The sequence below is a fragment of the Pelobates fuscus genome, chromosome 5, assembly GCF_036172605.1.
Source record: "Pelobates fuscus isolate aPelFus1 chromosome 5, aPelFus1.pri, whole genome shotgun sequence".
NCBI classification, from domain to species: domain Eukaryota; kingdom Metazoa; phylum Chordata; class Amphibia; order Anura; family Pelobatidae; genus Pelobates; species Pelobates fuscus.
In genome coordinates, this window is record NC_086321.1 from 352,757,748 (window position 1) to 352,784,340 (window position 26,593).

General features: G+C 37.4%; 1 protein-coding gene across 6 annotated transcripts in view; it reads left to right on the forward strand.

Annotated features, from left to right (window-relative positions):
• PIP5K1C (phosphatidylinositol-4-phosphate 5-kinase type 1 gamma) overlaps nt 1-26,593 on the forward strand; it is a 43,457-nt gene that overhangs the window by 9,398 nt on the left and 7,466 nt on the right. Inside the window, exons 7-19 of one of the 6 annotated variants that reach the window (XM_063455949.1) lie at nt 1,231-1,530; nt 4,738-4,943; nt 7,611-7,694; nt 9,379-9,427; nt 9,971-10,055; nt 10,626-10,658; nt 17,749-17,910; nt 18,296-18,434; nt 19,921-19,953; nt 21,247-21,351; nt 21,454-21,550; nt 25,122-25,196; nt 25,478-25,561. In XM_063455949.1, the coding sequence (XP_063312019.1) occupies nt 1,231-1,530; nt 4,738-4,943; nt 7,611-7,694; nt 9,379-9,427; nt 9,971-10,055; nt 10,626-10,658; nt 17,749-17,910; nt 18,296-18,434; nt 19,921-19,953; nt 21,247-21,351; nt 21,454-21,550; nt 25,122-25,196; nt 25,478-25,561 (1,452 nt within the window). Of the gene's footprint in view, nt 1-1,230; nt 1,531-4,737; nt 4,944-7,610; nt 7,695-9,378; nt 9,428-9,970; nt 10,056-10,625; nt 10,659-17,748; nt 17,911-18,295; nt 18,435-19,920; nt 19,954-21,229; nt 21,352-21,453; nt 21,551-25,121; nt 25,197-25,477; nt 25,562-26,593 lie in introns of those variants that run through there. The other 5 variants (XM_063455951.1, XM_063455950.1, XR_010090907.1 and 2 more) reach the window with 5 other exon arrangements.

Consider the following 26,593-nt stretch of genomic DNA (forward strand, 5'->3'; position numbering starts at 1 on the left):
AGTGTGTGATTTTATTTATTTCTATTACTGGTTTCTCAATGCGTTTTAAAGTTATGTTTATCTTTGTATGTGTGTGAGTAACAGAATTTACCAGAGGTACAAATCCTGGCAAGCAATGTTTCTATATGTCGCAATGAAAAGGTGCCAGAACTGGTTTCTATGAAGTGACAACATACCTTTTTTTTTTTTTTGCAAATGTTTTAACTTGCTGCAGAATTGTCCCAGAAACTGAGTTTGTATTTAACTGGAACAGTGACTTTTGTTGTTTTTGCACAATCCAAGCGCTAACCTCAAAGTTTAAGTAGCATTTTTAAAAAAAGTTAATTTTATTTATTCACATTATTTTTTGGTCCCCTTTGCAAGTTTCTTTCTACTGAGATGCCGCATATACAGACTGTTTGCACCATGTCTAATTCAAACCACCGAAGTGGAATCAGTGCTTGGAGTAACTCTTTAAAGCGACTCTGTCCTTTTACTTTTGGGTTTTACTTATGCTTGTATCTTCATAATCATACTCTGTCCCTTGCTTTTATTTATATTTATTGATAAAAACACACAATTGGGTCAGCGCTTAAAGGGAAACTCCAGTGCCAAGAAAACAATCCGTTTTTCCTGGCACTGCAGGTTCCCTCTCCCTCCCACCCACCAATCCCCAGTTACTGAAGGGGTGAAAACCCCGTCAGTCACTTACCTGAGGCAGCGGTGATGTCCCTCGTCGCTGCCTCCTCCTCCCTGTGATTCCGTCGGCCGGTGGGCGAGACTGATCCCGTCCACCAGCCGAGGAGACCTAATGCTCCACTAGAGGTGGAGTTAACCCTGCAATGTAATTATTGCAGTTTATAAAAAACTGCAATAATTACACTTGCATGGTTAGGAGTAGTGGGAGTTGGCACCCAGACCACTCCAATGAGCAGAAGTGGTCTGGGTGCCTGGAGTGTCCCTTTAATAACAAAATAGTGGAAAATAAGGCAGCAATTCTAAGAAGGGGATCCCTCTCAACCCTTCAAAGTAACATATAGAAATATATATTTAATACCTTCCCTAAGTATTATATAGCGTCTCCTGCATATTATTGTATAGTTAACTTTAGGTTTAAAGAAAAAACAAACACAAAGTATTAAATTGGCACCATATTGCTGATCCAAATGATCCTCAGCTGCCTAAGCGTTTTGAGGTTATTAAAATATGTCATTTTCCTACTCTTTTCTCCAACCACCTTTTAACCTACAGAACCTAAACCAGAACCCGAGGACACTATTACCCAAGTTTTATGGCCTGTACTGTGTACAGTCTGGTGGGAAGAATATCCGTGTGGTCGTCATGAACAACATCCTGCCGCGTGTAGTTCGCATGCACTTCAAGTATGACCTGAAGGGCTCTACCTATAAGCGGCGAGCATCGAAAAAGGAACGGGAGAAACGCAGCCCTACCTACAAGGACCTAGACTTCATGCAGGATGCTCCCGAGGGCCTGCTCTTGGACACTGATACCTTCAGTGCTCTGGTCAAAACCCTGCAGAGAGACTGTTTGGTGAGAGGCCTTCCAAAAACATGTTTGTGGTGGGTCTTTTTCCCTTCTCCCCCATCCCACATCTCTATCCAAGCAAAAACAAGAAATCCTTGTTATTACGAACAAGAAACAGCGTCAAAAACAAATTCTGGAAGCAAGTGTTTTTCACACTTAAGGTAACACGTACCCGTTAAAAATGTGTATTGTTCTGAGGAATTGCAGTTTTCAGCTTTTTAATTTTCCATTTAAAAAAGTAGCATTCCAATCTGTCATTATTGGGGGAAGTAGGCAGACCTCTCATTTGTGACGGTGCCCTGCCATCTACTAATAACATTCACTATGTGCTATAATTACTATGCTATATAAGATCGGTTTTAGCACAAAAGCTCTTTTCTTGTCTAAGAATGCATGGGTGGTTTGCTTCATAGCTCCAGTTTGCAAGATACAAACTCATTCCTTTACTAACATGTGCTGGCAAATGGCAAGGGTTTACCTTATCACAACTGGCCACTTAGAAAATCTGATTACATGACCAGCTTTAAATGGCATGTTTATCTAACATTAGCAAACTATGCCGTGTTGGCTATTTTAAGTAAAGTGTGTAACAAAACGTAAAGGAAAACTGTAAGCGCTATGACCACAACAACTTAATGTTGTGGATTTGGTCCCGCAGTCTGGCAAATATAAACATTGCTTTTTGCTAGAAATGGCTGTGTTCACATTTGTCAGTCAGAATCCCTCTAGTAACTTTCAGATAGACCGCTTATGAAGGTTTGCAATAATTAGCTAAATGCTTCTCAAAAGGAAGCATTGGATTCAGTTGCCTCGCTATGACAAGCATCCAACCGGCTTAGAATGGTAATTGCTGGTCGTGCATCATAGGGTTTCAATACTTCTCTGGTAGAAGCATTGATTGGACATAGATCATGCATCAGTATGATCGCAGAAAAGGAAAGGCAGTTTTTTTCGTGGGAAAAATGGGACAGCACTGGATAGAAGGGGAGAAAACAAGTAAACTAACTTCTTAACATGAGCGGCTCTATAACCTAAACAAGCAGGTGAGCACTAAGGTTATAACTGTATTATAAAACGTCTAGTTTTGCACGACACAGAACAATGTAAGTTTATTTGTGTGGTTTTTCAAATCAAAGAAGACTATATTGCAATTCCACAGGATAAAACATATTTACATTATTAAAGGAACACTATAGTCACCTAAATTACTTTAGCTAAATAAAGCAGTTTTAGTGTATAGATCATTCCCCTGCAATTTCACTGCTCAATTCACTGTCATTTAGGAGTTAAATCACTTTGTTTCTGTTTATGCAGCCCTAGCCACACCTCCCCTGGCTATGATTGACAGAGCCTGCAAGAAAACAAAAACTGGTTTCACTTTCAAACAGATGTAATTTACCTTAAATAATTGTATCTCAATCTCTAAATTGAACTCTAATCACATACAGGAGGCTCTTGCAGGGTCTAGCAAGCTATTAACATAGCAGGGGATAAGAAAATCTTAAGTAAACAGAATGTGCAATAAAGAAAACCTAAATAGGGCTCTCTTTACAGGAAGTGTTTATGGAAGGCTGTGCAAGTCACATGCAGGGAGGTGTGACTAGGGTTCATAAACAAAGGGATTTAACTCCTAAATGGCAGAGGATTTAGCAGTGAGGCTGCAGGGGCATGTTCTATACACCAAAACTGCTTCATTAAGCTAAAGGTGTTCAGGTGACTATAGTGTCCCTTTAACTATGCGTTCTGGTGCTTAAATCTTTACAATTTTATCATCTTTTTTTAAATGACCATGTTGTTTTTTTGAAGGAAAATATATGTTAACATGAGAGAAGATTTACTACAATTTTGTGTATTATAATTATTAAATTACACAAATGGCTGTTTTCAGCAGCCAATTGTTGTATACTCTTTGCTGGAGAAGGGATGTTTCACCCGTGAGATCATTGATCCCTTTGTCCCTGTTTTGGTAATTTTTGTTCATGTATATCAATAGGTTCTAGTGTACTTTAGTAGTGTTACATGTTTTGCATAATATAATTAAAGGAACACTATAGTCACCGAAACAACTTTAGCTTAATGAAGCAGTTTTGCTTTATAGATTATGTCCCTGCAGTCTCACTGTTCAATTCTCTGCCATTTAGGAGATAAATCACTTTGTTTATACAGCCATTGTCACACCTCCTTGCATGTGACTTACACAGCCTTCCTAAACACTTCCTGTAAAGAGTCATCTAATGTTTACACATCATTTATTGCAAATTCTGTTTAGTATAGAATTTCTTATCTCCTGCTTTGTTGATAGTTTGCTAGACCCTGCAAGAGCCTTCAGTATTAAAGTTCAATTTACAGAGGATGAAAACTTTTAAAGCAAGTTAAAGGACCACTATAGTTTTTCTGGCACTATAGTGCCCTGAGGGTGCCCCCACCCTCAGGGACCCCCTCCCGCCGGGCTCTGGAGAGAGGAAGGGGTTAAACTTACCTCTTATTCCAGCGCCGGGCGGGAAGCTTTCCTCCTCCTCCTCCTTCTTCCTTGCGACGTCATCGGCTGAATGCGCATGCGCGGCAGGAGCCGCGCGCGCATTCAGCCGGTCGCATAGGAAAGCATTTACAATGCTTTCCTATGGACGCTTGCGTGCTCTCACTGTGATTTTCACAGTGAGAATCACGCAAGCGCCTCTAGCGGCTGTCAATAAGACAGCCACTAGAGGTTTTGGAGGCTGGATTAACCCTCAGTATAAACATAGCAGTTTCTCTGAAACTGCTATGTTTATTAAAAAAAAGGGTTAATCCTAGAGGGACCTGGCACCCAAACCACCTCATTAAGCTGAAGTGGTCTGGGTGCCTAGAGTGGTCCTTTAACATCTGTAGGAGTCACTGAAAGGGGATGTGTGGCTTGAGCTGCATTAGCAGAAACAAAAGTTAATTTAACTCCTATATGGCAGAGAATTGAGCAGAGAGACTGCAGGGGCATGATCTATACACTATAAATGCTTTATAAAGATAGAATTTGTTTGGGTGACTATAGTGTCCCTTTAACCCCTTAAGGACACATGACATGTCTGACACGTCATAATTCCATTTTATTCCAGAAGTTTGGTCCTTAAGGGGTTAAGCATATTTTATATTTATTTAGCAGGTCTAAATAACCAGAAAGCCAGATTGTCGGTGATATTCTAAATAGAACATTGATTTGAGTTTTTCTTCTTTGGTTAGGTTCTAGAAAGTTTCAAAATTATGGATTATAGTCTGTTACTGGGAGTCCACAACATGGAACTACAAGAGCGGGAACGTCAGACGGAGGGGGCTCAGTGCCAAACCGATGAAAAGCGTCCTGTTGCACAAAAAGCACTGTATTCCACTGCAATGGAGTCCATTCAAGGAGGAGCAGCTCGTGGGGAATCAATAGACACCGACGATACGTGAGTTACACCCACCTAGCATACTCTGTTGTGATTGGAAAGAGTAGGGCTTGAGGATTGGCACAATATTATGTATCATTAGAGGTCGATAACATTGATATAAGGGAGGAAGACTATAATTTAGTAAAAGGTTTGTGCCTAGACTTTTACTGTGTATCACTTTGTTAAATCTTCAGCTTGAGATGGATATAGAGAGTTTTGTGTTTCTTACCCAAGTGATCCAAACTACTTTTTTTTACAAAGAGATGATTTTAAAAGTGGGTCTTATTACCTGGAATAGTGTGGTTGGCAAGGTCATTTGATTTAAGCTATTAAAATCCCCAAAAAATGTTTTCTTTCATACTCTGTTTTGAAAATACATTGGTTTAATGAACACTCTAAACCCTTAAGGCACAAGAAACTTTAAGGGGGTTCACAGTGTCCCCTCAGTCTTGCTTTATAAAAGTTCAATAAAAAAAACCAAAACATTTGCTCACTCATTTTGATCGCTTGTTCTCGAAGCAAAGTACTGTATTCTGTAATCTATATTCTCTATCAAAAACATTCCATCGAGAGAAGCACGGCAATTGTTGTGCATGTGCTGTAGCATCACAGAACTTCCCTATGAGACGTATTAAATTCACCCTAGACCAGGCATAGACAACCCTCGGCACTCCAGATGTTTTGGACTACACCTCCCATGATGCTTTGCCAGCAGTATGGGTGTAAGAGCATTATGGGAGATGTAGTCCACAACATCTGGAGTGCTGAAGGTTGCCTAAACCCTGCCCTAGACCTTCCTGAGTATCTTCACTACTAAGGATCTCCCAGGGACAGAGCAGAGTTGCATCAAGGAGTCTGCCTACTGAGGTGTTCTTTAACTTTCTCTTGTATCTTCTCTTATGCTTTTCTTTACCCTCTTCCTTGTTTTGGGATACTTTTTCCCTTTCTTTATCTTTAAGTGTTCTCACGCAGGCATGTTTCCTAATTTAGAGACACTGTATCTATTTCAATCGCAAGAAAGCATAATTCTCTTGGAGCTTGAATTTTAAGAAGTGGTCTGGGTGCAATGTCCCTGTAGTTTTAACCCAGCAGTATAAAACATTGGCATTCTACAGTGACGCTGTTATTTACAGTGCATGCTTTAAATCCCTCTAGTGGTTGTCACTCTGACCGTTATTAGAGGCGCTTCGATCGAAATAGCAGAGGGAATCTCTATTTCGAAAGAAATAGGGCTACTGGTCGGCAACTCGAAAACGGATTGCCCTACAAATAGACCTTATATCCTTATGTTACAAAAAGGCTTGTACTGCAGGTACCCACTGAAGGGAGTCTTTGCATGCAGTGAGCCAAAACAAAAAAACTCTTTAATAATCCCTCTTGAGGAAAAGAAAGCAAAAAATGTGTTATATGTACAAGTGTAAGTTTAAAAATGAGGACCTAGTGGGGTAAGGGTCATAGCTACGCCTGGCTTTACTGTAATGAACACATAAACTATGGAGATATAAGTGTGGCTTCAAACATATGCCGAATACTCCACTAGAATAGTTGTGTCAAAGAGACCAAGGGTACAGAGTATGCAGCAACAGTTGTTAAAACATCCGGTTATATTTTGTATCAACTAGTAGAGGCTACAATATGTGCACCCAGAATTGCAAAATGCAAATACAATAGTACCTAGTACATGTTAAAGTATATTCCAGATTAAATATCCCTTATTATGTGAGAAAAGCAGGTGCAATTGCAGGGAGTATAAACCTGGAGATAGCTTAAAGGCTGTAGACTGCAGTGCAGTATAGAGATATACCTTTGAACGCTATAAACTTATATCCAGTGCATAAAACGAATTTTTCAATAGTATCTAGTGCATCTTTAAGTATATTCTAAGTACATATCACTTTTTATGTGAGGATACCTGGAGATAGCTAAAGAGCTGTTAGATTACAATGCAATTCAAAAATGGAGATGTACCTTTAAATGCCATAAATTTATATCCAGTGCAAGAAGCAAATCTTGATTTTTAAGGCAAAAGGTATATAGAGACCCATATTAAATCATAAAGAAAAGCATAGTAATGAAATATGTAACCATATGTACAAAGATGCCTAAACAGCTAAATGAGATTTGGGGGTAGGAATCCCTAGCATCTTGTGCATATCATATACATATATACTTAAATGGTCTTTAACAGTGCTCAGGATCGTAGAGATGTCACAGCCCCAGAATTGTCCAAACAAAAAGATAAATTAAAATAGGATGAATCCGCTCATTAAGAGCTGCTCGGAATCTCTATTTCAATCAACAGGTCTTATAGAGACTGTCTGTCTGATTGGCACAAGACAGCGTTTTGCCACGGACACACACTAACCTTTTAATGCTTTCCTGTGGGAAGCATTGTATTGACTGAGATTATCATTCTTGACGATCTCAGCCTTTTAGGCAGAAAAGGAGTGTGGAGACAATCCAATGTGTTTTTTTTTTTTTTTATAATACTCCTTATGGTGCAGGGCATCTAAGCCTTTAATATTGCACTATAATGTTAGGAATTCACATTTGTATTCCTAATGCTATAGTGTCCCTTTAATACATATATTTTCATAACCTATTTCTTTTTTTCATAGCATTAAACAACTAAAGGACCATAAAAACTGAAAATTCCGGATTTACACCTGTTTTTGTCTCTATCAGGATGGGTGGAATTCCAGCCGTGAATGGGAGAGGAGAGCGTTTGCTGTTGTACATCGGAATTATTGACATCCTGCAGTCGTACAGGTAAAATACACGTTTCTAAGCATTCCGTGAATGCCACTATAGCTCTCCATGCATCAATCTTAATGTGTCAACATGGCTTCACCTCTACCATTGGCGTCCTTTTACGTCGTTTGTTTGACTTTTTTGTTAATAACCCATAAATGTAACTGACCGACTCCATTCTCTCTCCTGAGCTTTTTTTTTCGTTGTTTGGAATAAGTGCCATGTAAGCATGGCTAACCCAGTGAAAGAACACTGATTGATTGATTTATTTATTTATTACCTATTTTTCATAATGAAAATGTATGCCACACTTGCTGCAATTTCTTTTTCCTGGCTATTTATTCCTGGCAGCGTCACTTATGGGTAGCTCCAGCCCCCAGCCAGAGAAAGACAGGCAATACTGAAATTTAATAAGAGACTGCTTGCATAAACGGTCCCTCCTCCTTCCATACAGTAGTCTGTTGAAAAGCCAAGAATTGGAAAAGATGGGATAAAAGCCAGGAAAATAAAATTATGGTAAGTATGGAATACATTTTTATTATTCCTGGCTAACCATGGCAGCATCACTTATGGTTAATACTCAAACGCACCAAATAGGGGGAAAAGTATTTTGGATGAAAGCGCTATCAAACTTTATTAGAGTGAGCAACAGAGGTAAGAACTCCACTGCCAAAGGAAGAAGATGGAGAGACCAGGTCCAGCTTGTAATGCTCGATAAACGTCACTGGGGAAGACCAGGTGGCTGCCATAACAAATGTCATGAGGAGGCACCTATGTCCAGTTATTCCAAGATGTACATAAGGTTCTTGTGGAAGGAACCTTCAATTTTTTCAAGAGAAGTCAGTTGATTTTGACGATAAGCCTCTGAGGTCACCACAGAAATTCAATGCCTTAAGGTTGAAGAGGAAGGAGCCTCTCCTTTGCAAGTCCCAGATGGGTTTTGCCATTGAGAAGGCCGCCAGGAAGAGCAATTTGTAGGTTAATATTAGAATGAATATGTCTTCTAATGGAGCACAAGGAGGGTCGGTCAGGGTATTTAAGACAAAGGGCAAATCCTAAAGGGGGAGCCGAGTTCCGGGTGAGGGGCCTGATTCGCATGTTCACTTTGGAGAACCTTGCAATGAGGGGGTCAGATTGCAAATGGCTGACAGAGCTGAGGATTGGACTTTGAGAGTACTAAGGTGTTAATCCAGACCAGCCTGAAGGAATTTCAACACTTGAAGATGGGAAGGTTGTAGGGGAATGGTTTCCCAAATACACTAGAAGCAGGATGAGGTAACCTGTTTAAAACGGGTGCCAAAATTCTCCAAGTATGTAATGAGCCCTGTGATAAGCCCTGCTCACCAATTCATACATTTAAAGTATCTGCTTATCATTTTAATGTGAGTACATAAAGCGGGTTCATATTACTAACACAACTACTTCATTTCTATATCCAATAGAATCAGGTTAGTGTCCGTATGTGCTGTACACTCTCATAGAATGTAGTAGATATTTACTATCATCAGCTGTGTGTTTCCAACCTTGCTTCTCATACTGTTGGAATAGGTAGACCGGCTGAAAATAAATTGCAATTATGTTTTGCGTTTTTGTATTAAAAAAACCCAAAAAAAACATGCAGCGAGAGCGAGGTATCAAGTTAAACCCATTTGTTGGCATTGCATTGAAATAGTTGGGTTTTTTTTTTTGGTTGTTTTTCCAGGCTTATTAAGAAGCTGGAGCACACGTGGAAAGCACTGGTACACGATGGGGTGAGTCCCGAAAATGCCTCTTTTTACATATATTTATTATAATATAGAATTATTTATTTATTTTTCATTTGGAAATACATTGGTTCCGCGAAACGCGCAAGCCCTTTAAAGCACTAGAAAACTTTAAAGGGTTAACAGAGTGACCCTTCAGTCTCGCTTTATAAAAGTGACATTTTGTTAATTTCCTCACTCGTTTTGATCTGTAGCTCGGCGCAAAAGGCAATGCATTCAGTGTTTCTATGAGAAGCACTAAATCCCCCAAATATCTTCATTGAAATTTTTTTTATTTTAATTCGTTCGTGTTATGATGGGATTTCTGTAACGTCTGTTAAATATCAGTGTGATTTATTGCCTTTAGCTGTATTTGAAATTAAATCAATCAAGACATTTGTATAACAAATGGAATATTTAACAAACTCTCAAAAATCTGGGGAAGTAACAGTTCCCCTTTAAATAGCGCAGCTTTTTAAAGATTTTTTTCGTGTCATTAGATGTAAGTATGCCACTACTGTTTATGTATGCGTTTAATAATTTTTGTTTCAGGACACCGTGTCTGTGCACAGACCAAGTTTTTATGCCGAGAGGTTTTTCAAATTCATGACAAACACAGTTTTTCGCAAGACATCCTGTGAGTACTTTGTTAACCCGATTGTCCGTGTGTGTAAGTAGCTGTATGTGTGTGCTGATATTTCATGTGTCTGTAACACATGACAGAACTAAAGTCACAGTATCTTTGTTAATAAAAAGATGAATAGGCCATTCTTTAAATTATAGACCTTGGTAAACTAATCTCTAGTGTTTTCGCAACATTACTGGGAGTCATGGTATAGTGCGTTCAGTCTTTGCTGTCCTTTTTTTATTTTACAACAAAGACGATTGTCCTGGGATACAACTGAGCTAGCAAAAAATAATTAGATAGAAAAGAGATTAAATGTCGAGGAGCGGGTAATTGTAATAAATGGAGCCTTTGTTGTCGCAATCATCGGGCACAGTGGTTCTGCATCCATTGCTTTTTCATTTGCTTTTTTTTAAAAAACTTAAGTGGGCAGTAAGAGAAAACTTCCCTTAATAGGATAAAGTTAATTATAAAAGAGGTCACGTAGGTTTCACATTAACGGAGGCACTTTAATATTAACAGATTAAATATAGGAGAATCCTTGATTGAAAATGATTTAATGTACTTCTCTTTTAATGACAGCATACATTTTCAAACGGAAAACAATTAATTGCTGTAAGTGTTGTAGCTGCCTGTGTGTGATGTATTTTGGCCATGTGGGACGTAAGGGTAGCTATACGACAGTGATTTTTAGACCGTTTTGAGTGATGTGTGTGGCAGTGCGTGATGAGGGGGATGCTGTGCATACTGTGAGTGATGTGTGTGTGAAGCTATGAGCAATGTGTGCTGCTGCTTGTGGCTAGCAGTGAGTGTTGTGTTTTGGGAGTGATGGAAAGTTGTGGAGAAGAGGCGATGAATAGGAGTGATAGGAGGGTGGGTGGAGACTGAGGAATGGGTGGGATTGAAGGCAGGGATGTATAGAAGTGATACAATGATTTGAAGAAAGGAATGGGTGGGAATTATAGGAGAATCAGGACAGAGGCATGAGTAGGAGTGATTAGAGAATGGGAGGGAGGATGGGGGGAGAGAGAAGAGAATGGGGAGAAGGAGACATTAGTGGAGTTATAGATGGAGAGGAAGAGCAGATTGGGATTGGTGATAGGGTTGGTGTGATAAAAGAAATGGAAGATATATGGGGTGGTACTGTGGTAGCAATACAACACAGAGTTCCACATAAATAATATAAGATTTAGTACTGCAGAGCTCTGTGCTAGTTTTACAACCACAAGTTAATGTTACTTAGTATTTGCATAACTGTGTTATGTGATAAACAAATAACAAGTGTATTCAGATCTGTGTATCCAACTAACCACGTTGACATACAGCCTAAGACCCCACTGATAGCTGTAAGAGTTTGTGTTCTTAATCTTAAGCCATCCCTCACTAAATGACTTGTTTTGTTTTCCTGCTAATATTTAATATGGCTGCAGCATCCTATACTGTGAGATTGGTGGTAGTGTGGATAAATTACATTTGCAGACTATTGGCTAAAAACAAAATTAGAAAAAGACATTTCCACCTACTGATGGTGATATAAGTGGCCGAGAAGAGATGTGCAGGCCTCACATTGCTCTCCCAGCTCGGTATTCTTCTAGCGAGGTCTGATGGGGAAGGTATGTGATGTCACACTACCAGCTCCACTCCACACATATACCTGCCTCAAATATTTGATTTGTGTATATATTTGGGCTGGAGCTGCACAAAGTGTTATAAAACGTACTTTCGTTATCTACATAGACATCCTCTCAATGTCCAGCTAGGAAAATGACTGTTGTTTTTGAATAACTAGTTTTTTCATGTGTGCATTGTGCTGTAGCGTAAATACTAATGCAGGTAGTTTGCTTTCTGCTAATTTTGCCTACTCACATATCAGTAACAAGATTTAACAAGTATGTAGTCATATTTAGCAGAACAAAAAAATGTGCGATGCCCTTTTTCATGCAGTACTCTCATTCCAGTATTAGGTTACAGGGACACTATAGTCACGAAAACAACTTTAGCTTAATGAAGCAGTTTTGGTGCATACGTCATGCCTTTGAAGTTTCATTACTCAATTCTCTGCTCTTTAGGAGTTAAATCACATTTGTTTCTGTTTCTGGTCACACTTCCCGTGGCTGAGACTTACACAGTCTGCATGGGAAAAAAATGGTTTACCTTTTAATCAGATAGTAACTTACTTTACAAAAATGTATTATCTGCTCTCTAAATTGAGCTTTAATTACATACAGGAGGCTCCTGTAGGATCTAGCTTGCTAGTAACAGAGCAGGATATAAGAAATTCTAAATTTAAACCGAATTTGCAATAAAGGAAGTATAAACATTAGATGACTCTTTACAGGAAGTGGTGTTAAGGAAGGCTGTGCAAGTCACATGCAGGGAGGTGTGACTAGGGTTAATAAACAAAGTGATGGTTAAGTAAATGGCAGAGAATTGAGCAGTGAGACTGCTGGGACATGATCTATACACCAAAACTGCTTCATTAAGCTAGTTATATTGGTGACTATAGTGTCCCATTTAATACATCCATAGAGTGAAATATCTCATACATGTGAGAACTACACTTTATCAACCAAAAATACTTTATTTATTATTATTGTAATTTATATAGCATCATCATACCCCAAAGCACTTTATGATGTTGGTGAGGGGGGGAAACGGAAAACTTTTTTTAGAGGAGGACAGAATTCCATCTAGACTATTCTATAGTTCTATACAAAATACAATCTACAGGAAGGAATATAGAAAAATATAGTGTAGTAAAATTTAAAACACCATAAATGCGCTTGATAAGATTGCACTCACAAGATAAAAACGAAATATGGGCGTATAAGTAATCTCTCAGGCTTGACGGATAACTGCAAACTTCTTTTGGACCTTATTAGAAAAGGAGAGACACACAAACCATAGTGCACCAATTAAATATAAAGTTAAGTGGTTTTATTAGATTGCACTCACACAAAATCTGTTGAAATCCAGCATATCAGTCACTTAGGGAGTCACAGTGTCGACATCTTTCTTCCCAAAGTATGATGAAAAACGAGAGCCGGATAAAAAACCATAAAAACAATAAAATTACATGAAATAAAAAATAAACAATAAAGTTCAATAAAGTGCTGTTGTGGTCCCTCCGCCCTACGCGTTTCGTCCGAAACCGAACTTCCTCAGGGGCAAAAAATGAAGGTCTATAGTTGCAGTGTTCTTCGTCCGTCTTTTAAACCAAATTTTGTAGTTCCCGCTTTCTGGGTGGCCAATCACCTCCAATCACGTTGCGTCATGTCGTTTGCGTTCCATTCGTGAGTTTCAAGCCTCTTTCTCGTGTCCGTTATGTATGCAAGCATTTCCGGTATTGCGTGGAACGCATAAATGCGTTCCACGATCGAGAAACCAGGAAGTGTCCAAAAAATTTAAACGGAACAAAGGAATAGAGTGAAATAAGAAAAGAGGCAGTAAGTTCTTAATAGAAAATAGTTTTTTCTTCAAATATAAAATTCATTAAAACAGATCAATCACAAAAATAAAGTGCAGATTCGTCTTATTAATATTCCAAACGTATATTAAGAATCCATTATAAATAATTGTAAAATACATATATGTAATTCATAGATGGTACATAGTAGAAAAGGGGACAAAATTGGATGACATGAGGGGGTATTTGTATCTATTAATGTACATTTAAATAAATAAATAAATAAATAGGTAATCATAAAAAGCATATCATGTCAAAATCGACATTCAATCCTTTCGGGCTAAGGGTCTTTAAGTTAAAAATCCAATAGCCTTCCCTTTGCCTTAATTTCTTAATTAAATCTCCTCCCCTGTCATCCAGAGTCACCTTTTCCAAACCCGTGCATAAAAAAGTTTCTAATTTAAAATCAGGACAATTGTTACAGTGGACCGGTACTGAGTGGGTGATCAATTTTTTCTTAATATTGTTACAATGTTCCATGAATCTAACCTTCAGGGCCCTGCTTGTTCTTCCTACATATTGCATACCACATCCACATGTTAAAAGATAAATTACATTTGTGGTATTACAATCAATATGTCCTTTTATTTGAAAAGATTCTCCTGTTATATGACTATTAAATGATAATGTTTTTTGGGGGAGAAATCTACACCCTTTACATCTCCCGCATTTGTAGAAGCCTTTAGAGGTTATTTTATTAATTTCTTTGGTTCTAAAAGTGCTAGGTGCTAGTGTGTTTTTGAAATTTTTCCCTTTTTTAAAAATTATTTTGGGTATTGGTGGAATTTGTTTCTTTAGGAGATCGTCTTCTAAAAGGAGAGGCCAATGTCTCTGTAAAATCTTTTTAATTTTAAAAGCTTGGGCATTATATTGAGTGACAAATGACAAAGTAAAATCATTATTAGAATCCTTATTTTTAACTTTATCTATTAAAAGATCATTTCTAACTGTATTTTTGCATCTCAATATTTCTTCGTCCAAAAATTTAGAGGAATATCCTTTTTCCATAAATTTCTTTTTTAGTAATTTGGATTGATTTAAAAAACACCTTTCTTCTGTACAGTTTCTTTTGATTCTAGTGAATTGGCTCCTTGGGACTCCTCTGAGCCAATTTGGGTGATGTGCACTTTTAGTGTTTATAAAGGAATTTGAGTCTGTGGGCTTGAAAAAGGTTTTTGTTTTAATAGTCGAATCTTCTATGTATAGGGTAAGGTCTAAAAAGTTGATGCTCAGGGAATCTATGTGGGGAGTAAAAACTAATGATAGGCTATTGACATTAATATGGTTAAAAAACTCTTGCAATAAAATAGGTGGCCCTTTCCATATAATTAAAATGTCATCTATATACCTCCGCCATAGTACCAAATTCGCGCCAAATGGGTTGTTGTTCCAAATATTGGAAGTTTCCCAACAATCCATAAAAATATTAGCGTAACTTGGCGCGAATTTGGTACCCATCGCTGTACCTTTGGTCTGTAGATAAAAATTCCCATTAAAACCAAAAAAATTATGTGTCAAGATAAACTTAATACCATCTAGAATAAAACTTTTTAAAAGAGGGGATAAATCAGTGTCTGAATCCAGTGCTCGTTTTACGGCCTCTAGTCCTCTGTTGTGATCGATGATTGTGTATAACGAAGTCACATCCAGAGTGGCCCACAGATAATTTTCTTTCCATTCGACATGTTCCAAAATTTGAATGAGGTTTTTGGTGTCTTTCAAATATGATTTCGCACTTTGGGCATATTTTTGGAGAGAAAAATCTATATATTCTGACAGTCTGGACGTCAAGGAGTCAATACCACTAATAATGGGACGTCCAGGAGGGTGTGAGGTAGACTTGTGCACTTTAGGAAGAAAATAAAAAGTGGGAATTCTAGGGAAATTTAGATGTATAAAGGAAAAAAGTTTATCATCTATGACATTATCGGTTTTATAACCTAGTAGTAATTCTTTTAACTCTTGGTTAAATTCTTTGTTGGGATTTGTTTTTAGTCTCATATATGTGTCCTTATCTCCCAATAAACGGTAGGATTCAGTTAAATAATATTGAGTTGACATAACTACCGTGCCTCCACCCTTATCTGCGCTCTTAATTATTATATCTTCTCTCTTTTTTAGGCCTTGTAAAATGTCATTTTCTTCTTTGGTTAAATTGAAATTTTTTATTTTTGGATTCATTTTCTCTAGATCTTTTGTCACCATTTTAGAAAAAGCCTCTATTTGGCTCCCTTTGTCATTAGGGTAAAAAGTAGACTTAGGTTTAAAAATAGTGCGTTCTAATCCTTGGCCGCTAGGGTCTAATTGTGATTTCTCATTTTTGGCAAAAAATCTTTTTAGGGAAAGTTTCCGTATAAATTTATTCACATCAATAAAAAGGTTAAAAGGATTGGCTGAGGTATTTGGTGCAAATTTAAGTCCTCTTTCAAGTATTTTAATTTCTTCCAAATTAATATTGGCATCTCCTATAATAAAAATGCCTCTACTTAATGCGTATTCTTTTAATCTTCCTCTGTTTCCTCTCCACTCAATCTTCTCCTTTTCCCCGGAATGTTCCAATCGCCCAATGGGGCAAAACGGTTGGTTAGATCTATTCTTGGTAGTTTCGGGGAGAAAAATTGAGTGATATCTTTCTTCTTTTTGTGGTTTGGACCCTGTTCTAAAAAATCTCTGGAGTAACCTGGATGACCTTGATCTTTTTTTGGGTTTGAAGTATATTCTCTTGACCTATATGGCTCTTTATTTTTCCCTTGTGCATGGTCAAAAGGTCTCCCTTTGTTGATATTTATAGGTGGTGATGATTTAGTTTTTTTAGGGAAATCTCCTCTAGGGGGTTTTTTAACAGGCGAAAAATTAGTAGAGGGTCTTCGGTAATTGTTAAAATTTCTCGTCGTTCTAGTTTGGATTTTACTTGAAATTTTGGTGATGGAGTGAAAATTGATTTCTCTATCTCTTCTATCTCTTTGATATTTTTTATTTTTCGTTTCAGCTATTTTTTCGTCAATTTTATTTATTTTCTCCAAGACCAAATTTTCTTTCTTTTTAAAAACTTCACTATTTTTATCGACACAAAATTCAGTATCTAATTTCTCTATTTCACTAGTTAATTCTTTTATATTATCTTTTTCAAATTCAATTATAATTTCCATTAAAATAGTGGAGCATTTTTCTAGTGCTAGATCCCATTTACTTGCATATTTTGAAAGCTCCAGGCCATTAGCTGGCATTTTCTTTAGGCGTAAGCCTCTGGGAATCAGATTTTCTTTGATATAAGTTTCAAGGAAAGAGATTTCCCACCATTTTTTAGTTTCTTTAATGGCCAGTTTTTCTAATTTTTGGAAATAAACGTCATTATTATTCACTTGTAGCTCCAATTCTCTATTAGTAGAAAATAGGGAATTAAATCTCGCTTCTCTGGTTTGGTGTAAATTAGATAAAATACCTCTTTTTTGTGTCATATTGGGAAATGTGTCTGTGTATATATGAAGGAAAAAATTGATAAACAGAAATATATGTATACACACGACACACGTGCTCCCCAGTAGGTAAAAAATATATAAAATAAAATTACCAAATGTTAGATTGTAAGAAGAACCTTCAATCTTCTTAATACAAATATACAAAATACAATCTACAGGAAGGAATATAGAAAAATATAGTGTAGTAAAATTTAAAACACCATAAATGCGCTTGATAAGATTGCACTCACAAGATAAAAACGAAATATGGGCGTATAAGTAATCTCTCAGGCTTGACGGATAACTGCAAACTTCTTTTGGACCTTATTAGAAAAGGAGAGACACACAAACCATAGTGCACCAATTAAATATAAAGTTAAGTGGTTTTATTAGATTGCACTCACACAAAATCGGTTGAAATCCAGCATATCAGTCACTTAGGGAGTCACAGTGTCGACATCTTTCTTCCCAAAGTATGATGAAAAACGTTCTGTCCAGTAAGACTCAATAGACACCATTACAAAATTTAGGAGACACTAGTGATGTATCCAAGAGTTTCACAGGCATCATCAGAAGAGGCCAGTGCCAAAAAAAGTGTGCTTGTCCTCCAACCTAGATTCCCTTTATCTCTGTGAATGGTCTTCTAGAGATCTTAAATTTGTGAATTGGTACTTCGATGAAAACCTTGGCTTTGTGTAACTCATATTAACATTTATCTGCCTGCACAGTTAGTACTTTATTGGGGAAGAATTGCTTTTAACATTTTATTTTATGCGCCTAGCTCTCAAGTCTTCTCCATCAAAGAAGGGACGGAGTAATCTCCTTGCTCCTCGCCCTATTGGACCTTCAGCAGCCTTCTCAGCTGGCCAAATACCTACGGAACAAGACGAGGTGAGATATGACCTGCGTGGAGCTCGCAGCTACCCTACACTGGAGGACGACAGTGAGTATATCACAGCATTGTCGTTATGGAAAATATTTGACGCTTTCACAAAGGTATAGATTTAATTTAAAGATTGTACTGGTGAATTTGCTAGCAAATGAATACATCAAAAAAGATCATATTTACTGATGGTATTTTTATCATAATGGATAAGGAGATCAAGCACTCGTGATGACCTCCATGTCTATAAGTTTTACTGCTGTGACATTGGTATAACCATAAATGCTGTGGAGAGCTAAAAAATTACTTCTCTACACACAAGCCAGCAATTTTGTGTGCACAGTGTATACTTTAATGTCCAAGTCACATTGGTTATGACAGTTGCATGTAAAAGTTGGTACTATCTTGACGTAATGGCATATATAACCCTTTTTTTTTTTTTTAGGCCGACCAGATCTCTTACCGTGTACGCCACCATCGTTTGAAGAGGCCACAACTGCTTCCATTGCAACAACTCTGTCTTCAACCTCCTTGTCTATTCCAGAGAGGTCCCCTTCTGAGACGTCCGAGCAGCCACGGTACCGGTAAGTTAAGAGTGGCAATGCATGGGAAGGACATGTAGAACACTCTCAGTCACACACTGTGCTAGCTAGAAGAAATCTTATCTTAATCATATCCCCTCCTAACAAACTATTCAGTGTAATCTCTGGATTTTTTTTGTTTGAGCATTTTATTTTGTATAGACTCAAATTGGACAATCTGTAAGAAGCGATTCTGGGGTAACCTTCTAAACCAGGGGTAATCACAGACATTCCATTGACTTCAATGGTTTGTTGATAAATACATGATCACTAATGGGTGAAAACGTCCATAGTTCATACCTCTGTGCTTCTGTTAACCAGTTAATGGGCAGACTACCTATTGACTAATGTCCGTGATATTTTAAACCTTACTAATAATTCGACTAAAGACCAGCTATTTCTGAAAAATCCTCATTGATAATTTGGATTTAGCAAATAAAGAAGATGATACAAATGGATGGAGCTTTTAAATTAATTGGAGGAATAATTTAGCAAGGAATTAAATGAACATTTGAGTTTATTCAGGAAGTGTGGTAAATGTGTCATTTGGATAAAATGGTCTTTTTGTAGCATTCATTTTTTTTGTTGTTGTACTAAAACTTAAAGGGACACTCCACTACCCAAATACAAAATAAATAAAAATCACTGTTTCGTAGATATACCCCAAATGAACACTTGCTTGCGTCTAATTTTGCCTTTTTTCAATGAGGGTATCTCTAAAAAATGCGGGCAAAACCTTGCCTGCTGCCTTTGCAAGCCCTCCCCTTCTAACCACGCCCAGGCCTTCTGTGGCTGTCCAATCACAGACTTCCTAATGCAGCTCAATGAAAAATCTTTGCAAGGCAGGTGCTCTGGGCAATTGCTGCCTCTTGAGTTTAGCTCCACTGAGCTAACCAAACTAGGCAGTAACAGGATCAGTTGTCTGTTTGAAAGCCAATTGGGTTTAACCAGCTTAATTTATAAATGTGTTAGTTTCTATTGAAATCTGCATTTTTTGCAAAATAGGACACACTCTTCACATGTAAAGCTGTTCAGGAAGCTAAAGTTGTTTAGGGCTCTGGAGTGACCCTCTAAGTTAAATTTGAGTTAAGAAGATTTTCAAATGCTAACTAATTTTCGTTATGGGTTCCTAAAGGCACTATTTGTATTCTTTAAAATGTGTAGTCAAGTCCAATCTTTTGTTCTACCTGCAGAATGCACAAATGTATGGGAATATTATAGTTCTTTTTATGCTCCATCAGTACACACTGTATGCATCGTTACCGACCCATCCCGCTGCCCTGATAAGTGCGTTAAAGGATAGATGAGGATTTTTTGTTGTAACTTTAGATGTTAATGTCTAGAATTATTCATTTTTTTTTTACTTTTTTTTTATGTATTTAAAGCATTTCACATCAGTTAATTGGCTTAAATAAATAAATACTTGCTTTAGCAGTTCTGTAAAGAGCATTTGATCCATGACCCATCATTTGTTATTTCTTTTTTCCAGGAGACGTACTCAGTCATCAGGGTATGATGCTAGGTGAGTGGCACCCCTTAATAAAACATGAAAAAATAGTTTCATTCTCAATCAGGTTTTACAGCATAGTGTGTCTACTTTAGAAGTTCTTATCACCTACTCTGTTAATTGAGCTTTAATCACACACCGGAGACTCCTACGTTTTCTGGAAAGCTAATTACAGAGCAGATCAGACTGTGCAAAGGAAGTTTAAACATTAGATCTGTGTTTAGGAAGGCCGTGTAAGACACCGGTATGGAGGTGTGGCTATGTCTAGGTCTCATAAAAGTAATTTAACTTTTTTAAATGGTAGAGGGTTGAGCAGTAAAACTGCATCTGCATGATTTATACACCAACACCACTTTATTAGGCTAAAGTTGTTTTGGTGCTTGGTGTCCCTTTAAAGACTCTAAAAGACATTAAGATATTTAAGTTACAAACTGCTAGAATTTTTAATTCCTCATGCTAGTTCTGTAGAATGCACTTTTGGATAACACATACCTAATAGCTTTTGTCCCCCCCCTCCCTCCACCTCTCCCGCTTCCCCCCTGTGAAAAGCCAGCTCCTTCCTAAGACCGTTATTAAACCAGCACTGTCTTTTTTACAGCTTTTCATATGTAATTAATCTATTAATATTATTCATACTATCTCTGCTTATAGTTTTTTTGTAAATTTGTCTGTGCTTGTTTAAAGGAAGTAGTTGTGGTGTCTGAAGGTCCTGCACACCTTCTTACACCTCAAATGGCAGTCACTCAGTCGGCCACTAGAGGTGCTTTCTGGGTCTGTGCTGCTCTGTGTGCACTGCACTGATGTTCAGCATCTCGATGATCTGCATGAAGACGCTGAATTGTCATTCAATGCAGCTCTATGAGCAGATGCTAATTGGCCTGGGTGGCATTTAACTCCGCTCCCACCCCGCCTCCTTGGCTGCATTGGATTGGCTGAGAACATCGATTCTGATGGTGTCAGCCAAGAAGGTGAATCGGGGGCGGGACAGCTCTGGCAGACCCGCGTGGCACTGGAATAGTGGTGAGTTTACCTTTTAGCAGGGCAAGCTACCAAAATGGTGATTTTAACACTATACGGCCAGGAATTTGCATTTGTATTCCTGACCCTATAGTGTTCATTTAAGCTCACTAAAAGAATTTTCTTTGTAAAGTCGCCTTTAATTTAAATTGCACACAATATTACCAATTTCTGGCCCTTGACTTGCAAGTTTTTGGCAGTGATTTGGTTAAATAAGTTGTGTAATTTCACTAGATTGTATTGTACTAACACACCTCATTGTCGCGTAACAAAGCTCTGGTTTATACTTAGAACTCACGAGGAATCAAGACCAGAAGACGAGGTTCAGCAAATAACAGTTGAAGTGGAAACGAGACAACAGAGTGTGCCCGTGGTAATAGAAACAGAAGACAGGTGGTGAGAATACATTTTTTTGTGGTTGTCTTGAGAGAGTGCTGACAATATCTGGTTTAAATCCGTAACAATTTAAAATGTATATTTTTATTTTGCATCATGCAGTGAGGCTTCTGGATTCACAGGGGTGACTGGGCCTGGGGAGGAGACTGGAAGCCAGAGGTCAGAAGAGGAAGAGGTGCCAGTGACAGATATTTATTTTGTAAGTGACCTGGTAATTCGCTCTGTGTTGCATTCATATGCCCAGAAACCACTAGAACCAAAATGTTTTACGCAATAATTAAATATCACCTAGTCCAGGGGTCTCATACCGAATACCTGATATTTTTGGATATGGGAAGTGTCCATCTTCTGGGGCTGAAATTAAATGCCTGCATCGGTTCCTTTTACTCCTTTTAATATTCCACAGGCTGTTTTTGGTAAAATTTCTTATCAGTTGGGGTTTTACACTTGATAAAAATTCTGCTATTAAAAAAGGTAATTAATCCTGTTTAAATATGCACTACCTCGTCAAACTGACTTTCTGTCTCATATAGTGGACCTTGTTTTGTGTGTGTGTATAGCATAACTTTAATGTGTTTTTTTGTTTGTTTGTTTGTTTGTGTATTTTTGTTTTCATATGTATAAAATACCTTGTTCCATCTCTGCATCTTCTAAATAGTCTATGGTTGACTTGTGAAACGAACGTTTTCTGTACAGTAAACACATTTCTCGTCACATGGTAAACCCTCTTCTGTTGATACTAAAAACACAGCAATATAGTTAAAGCTGGAAACAAACATGTTGTAACCACGCTGCAGAGTCATTTAAAATAAGACTCAGAACCTCTGCATTTACAGTCGAAAATAACAGGAAAAGTTTGTTCAAATGTTGTGGTTGTTTTTGTCTTTTTTTTAATTTTCCATGTTCTGTATTTCTGGCCGCATAATCTAGTATGTGGTACTTTGAGCTGCTGCATTGGTCTATACATTTAAAGGGACACTATAGTCACCTGAACAACTTTAGCTTAGTGAAGCAGTTTTGGTGTATAGAACATGCCCCTGCAGCCTCACTGTTCAATCCTCTGCCATTTAGGAGTTAAATCCCTTTGTTTATGAACCCTAGTCACAGCTCCCTGCATGTGACTTGCACAGCCTTCCATAAACACTTCCTGTAAAGAGAGCCCTATTTAGGCTTTCTTTATTGCAAGTTCTGTTTAATTAAGATTTTCTTATCCCCTGCTATGTTAACAGCTTGCTAGACCCTGCAAGAGCCTCCTGTATGTGATTAAAGTTCAATTTAGAGATTGAGATACAATTATTTAAGGTAAATTACATCTGTTTGAAAGTGAAACCAGTTTTTTTTTTCATGCAGGCTCTGCCAATCATAGCCAGGGGAGGTGTGGCTAGGGCTGCATAAACAGAAACAAAGTGATTTAACTCCTAAATGACAGTGAATTGAGCAGTGAAATTGCAGGGGAATGATCTATACACTAAAACTGCTTTATTTAGCTAAAGTAATTTAGGTGACTATAGTGTTCTTTTAATATATCCGCTATATAAATGGTTCTAGTTGTATAATATGACTAGATTTCTATTACCAAAACCGATAAATCTGTTTCATGTGTATCTTCCATATTAATCATTTAGAAGGCCACAAAGCCTCGAAAATGAATGGAATGACTTGTTGATACATTGTCATGAACTGCCAAGATAAAGGTACAAGATAGGGGCATGATAGGATCAATTAACTGCTTTATTAATATTTCAATTTGCCGTTTTTTCTTTTCCACATTACTAGCATTTGCAAATATGTGAATGCTCACTAAAAACCTCAGTGTTATTTAAACTGGGTTTGAAAGTTTATAAAGCAATGTACTGTTACTGTACTTTTATTTTATTTATATATATGTGTATGTGTGTATGTATATATGTAGATACAGCATGTGGAAGAATTGATACATGTTCATAAAATGCATGAAGATCCCTCTTAATGATTTGGAGCCAATGTCTCCGCACATCAACTAATATGTGTAGTAGGAACGTCACTCCAACTCTGCACATATTTCCCATAGTTGCTCCATATTTTGTAATAATAAACGGTGCGTACATTGGCCCAATACCTTATAAAGCAGAAAGTAGATCGGAAGCAGATCATGAACAACTTTTTCCATATTTTTCCTTTTCCCATTACATTGCTTCTTGGTCTTTAGAAATCACTTTATAGGTATCTTTTAATATTCCTTTAACTTTGCCGCTGCTATCATTTCTTCATATAAAAAATAAAAAGGTGAACAGCGCTAACGATATAAAGAAATATATATATATATATATATATATATATATATATATATATGTTGCATACGTAATAGGAGGTAGTTTTCGGTAGTATAGCTTAAAAGAAAAAACAAAATACAATAATAGTGCAATATATTGTAACAGTGGAGTGAATAATGAAGGGATATATAATTCACACTCACACTTTAGAGAGCTTTATAAGCTCAATTTCAAGGGCCTGGACGGAATAATCCCCGTCTGAGGATTTCTTGATATGCGGTCTTCCTGGTAGACTTATAGATGTGGATATTCGTAATATATAAGACAAAATAAAATATTTCCACTTTTGAAAAAGCCACGGCGAAACGCGTTAAGTGAGGAAGAACCACAGACTTTTTTATTCTGACTGGTATTTTATTTTTGTAACTTCACTTTTAAATATTTGCTAAAATAAAGTATATACATTTTATACAAACCCAGTCCATTTTAGTCCTACTTCCTACTTCATCCTGCTGCTGCTATATTTGGGTCCATTATATCCCTAGGTGGGGATCATTCCACCTGAAGCTGTTTACACTAGAGCAGGTTCATTGCTCTAGTATATGTAAGTAGGATTATTTTTATCTGCGTTATATATATATATTTACAATCTATACCATTGGTTTCTTTTTATTTTATTTTGTCTTATATATTACGAATATCCACATCTATAAGTCTACCAGGAAGACCGCAGATCAAGAAATCCTCAGACGGGGATTATTCCGTCCAGGCCCTTGAATTGAGCTTATAAAGCTCTCTAAAGTGTGAGTGTGAATTATATATCCCTTCATTATTCACTCCACTGTTACAATATATTGCACTATTATTGTATTTTGTTTTTTCTTTTAAGCTATACTACCGAAAACTACCTCCTATTACGTATGTAACATATATATATATTTCTTTATATCGTTAGCGCTGTTCACCTTTTTATTTTTTATATATTTGTCTTGTTTTTCACAAGGTTAAGGGAACACCTTGTTGGTGAACTGCAGCTTTTTCACAGATAGAGAGCACTTATTTTTGTCTTTTACATTTATCATTTCTTCATATAGTTTGCTTGGTTTAACCTATTAATGCTGTCATCTCCACTGAAAGTGCAATTTTAGAGAAAAAAAACATGCATCGACCTCCCTGTGCTTGCATCTTTATTCTTAATACATTTCAATTTGCTGTTAAGTTACATTCACCCCTGGCACTGAAGGAGTTAATATTTGCCAGCCTGGCCTCACATCCTGCCCTACTTGGTAAGATTTATAGCCCTCCCTCTCCCTATATTGCTCATTTCGGGATCTGACACATACCCACGATGGCAGGGTTGTTCATTGTCCTCATGCGTTAGCCAAGAATTCTCAACTGTTTTGTAACGTTTTCTTTTCTGCTTGTAGCTAACTCATTTCATTCACACTGGCATCTTTCATTTGTCTCCACTTCTTCTGTTCATTTCTATTTTGCATCCTCATCTCATCACTCGACCAGTTCACGGATGGGAGATACTGGGTGTACTCCCCTCGGCTCCATCAAGCAAACTCCACTTCCTCATCTACTGACTCTGTGAGTGATTATCCCCAGTGCGTAGACTTTGCCTCTACCTGGAGGCTTCTTTAACGCATTGTGGAGCATTTCTAAAAGGGTTTAGGGCTGTGGTGAACCAGATATCTCCAGTAGTTATTATAGCCCCTGGCAACTATTAACACCCTCACATTCATCCTCTGATATCACAGATTTTGTTATATCCCTCTTCTCTCTTCTGTCTTCTCTCCTCTTTCTCTTTCCCTGCTCGCTGTGCTGCTTCCGCTCCTGCCTGGCCTTTTTCTTCTCATATTTTGGCTCAGCCACCCGATGACCGGAGCTGGGTATACTCCCCACTCCATTATAACACCCAGACCCAGCCGGCCTCCGACGAGGAAAGTGACACAGTAAGTTCCGGATGGAATCTTAATGTTTGGATGTTATGTGGCTGGCCTTCCATATCGTTAAGAATGGGAGAGTGTCTGAAAAATCGTAGGTCAGTAGAGTTTCTTCACTAAATAAGAAGTGTTAGTAATTGACTAGAGAACTGCACATGTTAATCTCAAAACAGGAAGACCACTAAGTTGGAGAATCATATATGTTATTTAAATATTTTGTTTAATTATTTATGAAAAGTACTTTTGAATCCACCTTGTTTTGGGACTCGCCCCCAAGATTTGTTCTTTTTGCAAGGTAGAAAAGTAAGTAAAGTAAGTATTGTATATATAGTTTAACTTTCTGTTATGTGTTGGAAGCTCTACTTAAAGGGACACTCTTAAGCACCGCAACCAGTACAGCTATTCATGTAGTTGTTTTGGTGCATTTTTTTTTCCCTCCTCAATGTAAACATTGCAGTTTCTAAGAACTGCATGGTGACATGGACAAGGTTAATGTTTCTGTATGAGAATCATCTGATTTGCAGAGAGTGGCTTTTGCCACATAGGACTCATTGGACCCCAGTTTTTCTCTGTGAGAACCATTGGATTTGATGTCTGACCGGCACTGTCTACAGTGGGTTTTTTTTCTGTTTGTTTTTTTTCTTTTTCTTTTGTACACTTCTAAAGGTGAGAACAACATGAATTTAATGTAAACTTTTAAAAATCCGGTATTTTTTGGAGGTTTTTTTTTTCTTGGGATGTTAATTTTTTTTCATCATAATTTGCCAATAAAATTAGAATCTATAATAATAATGTGTAAATTGGGATCAGAAATCATGCATGTGTTCAGCTGTCCAATCACACACTGAGCTTCATAAAAGTGTAAATTTCTCTTGAAATCAGCACTTTTCTAAAATAAAGAGAGGACAGACACTTAACACATAAAGAACTTGTGCTTTATATGTTTCTTTAAGAGGTGTCACAGTTCGGTATTGGGATATAACTATTGCTTAATATCTGCATAAATAAAAGTATAAGAACCTAACCTAGCTAATCTTTAGC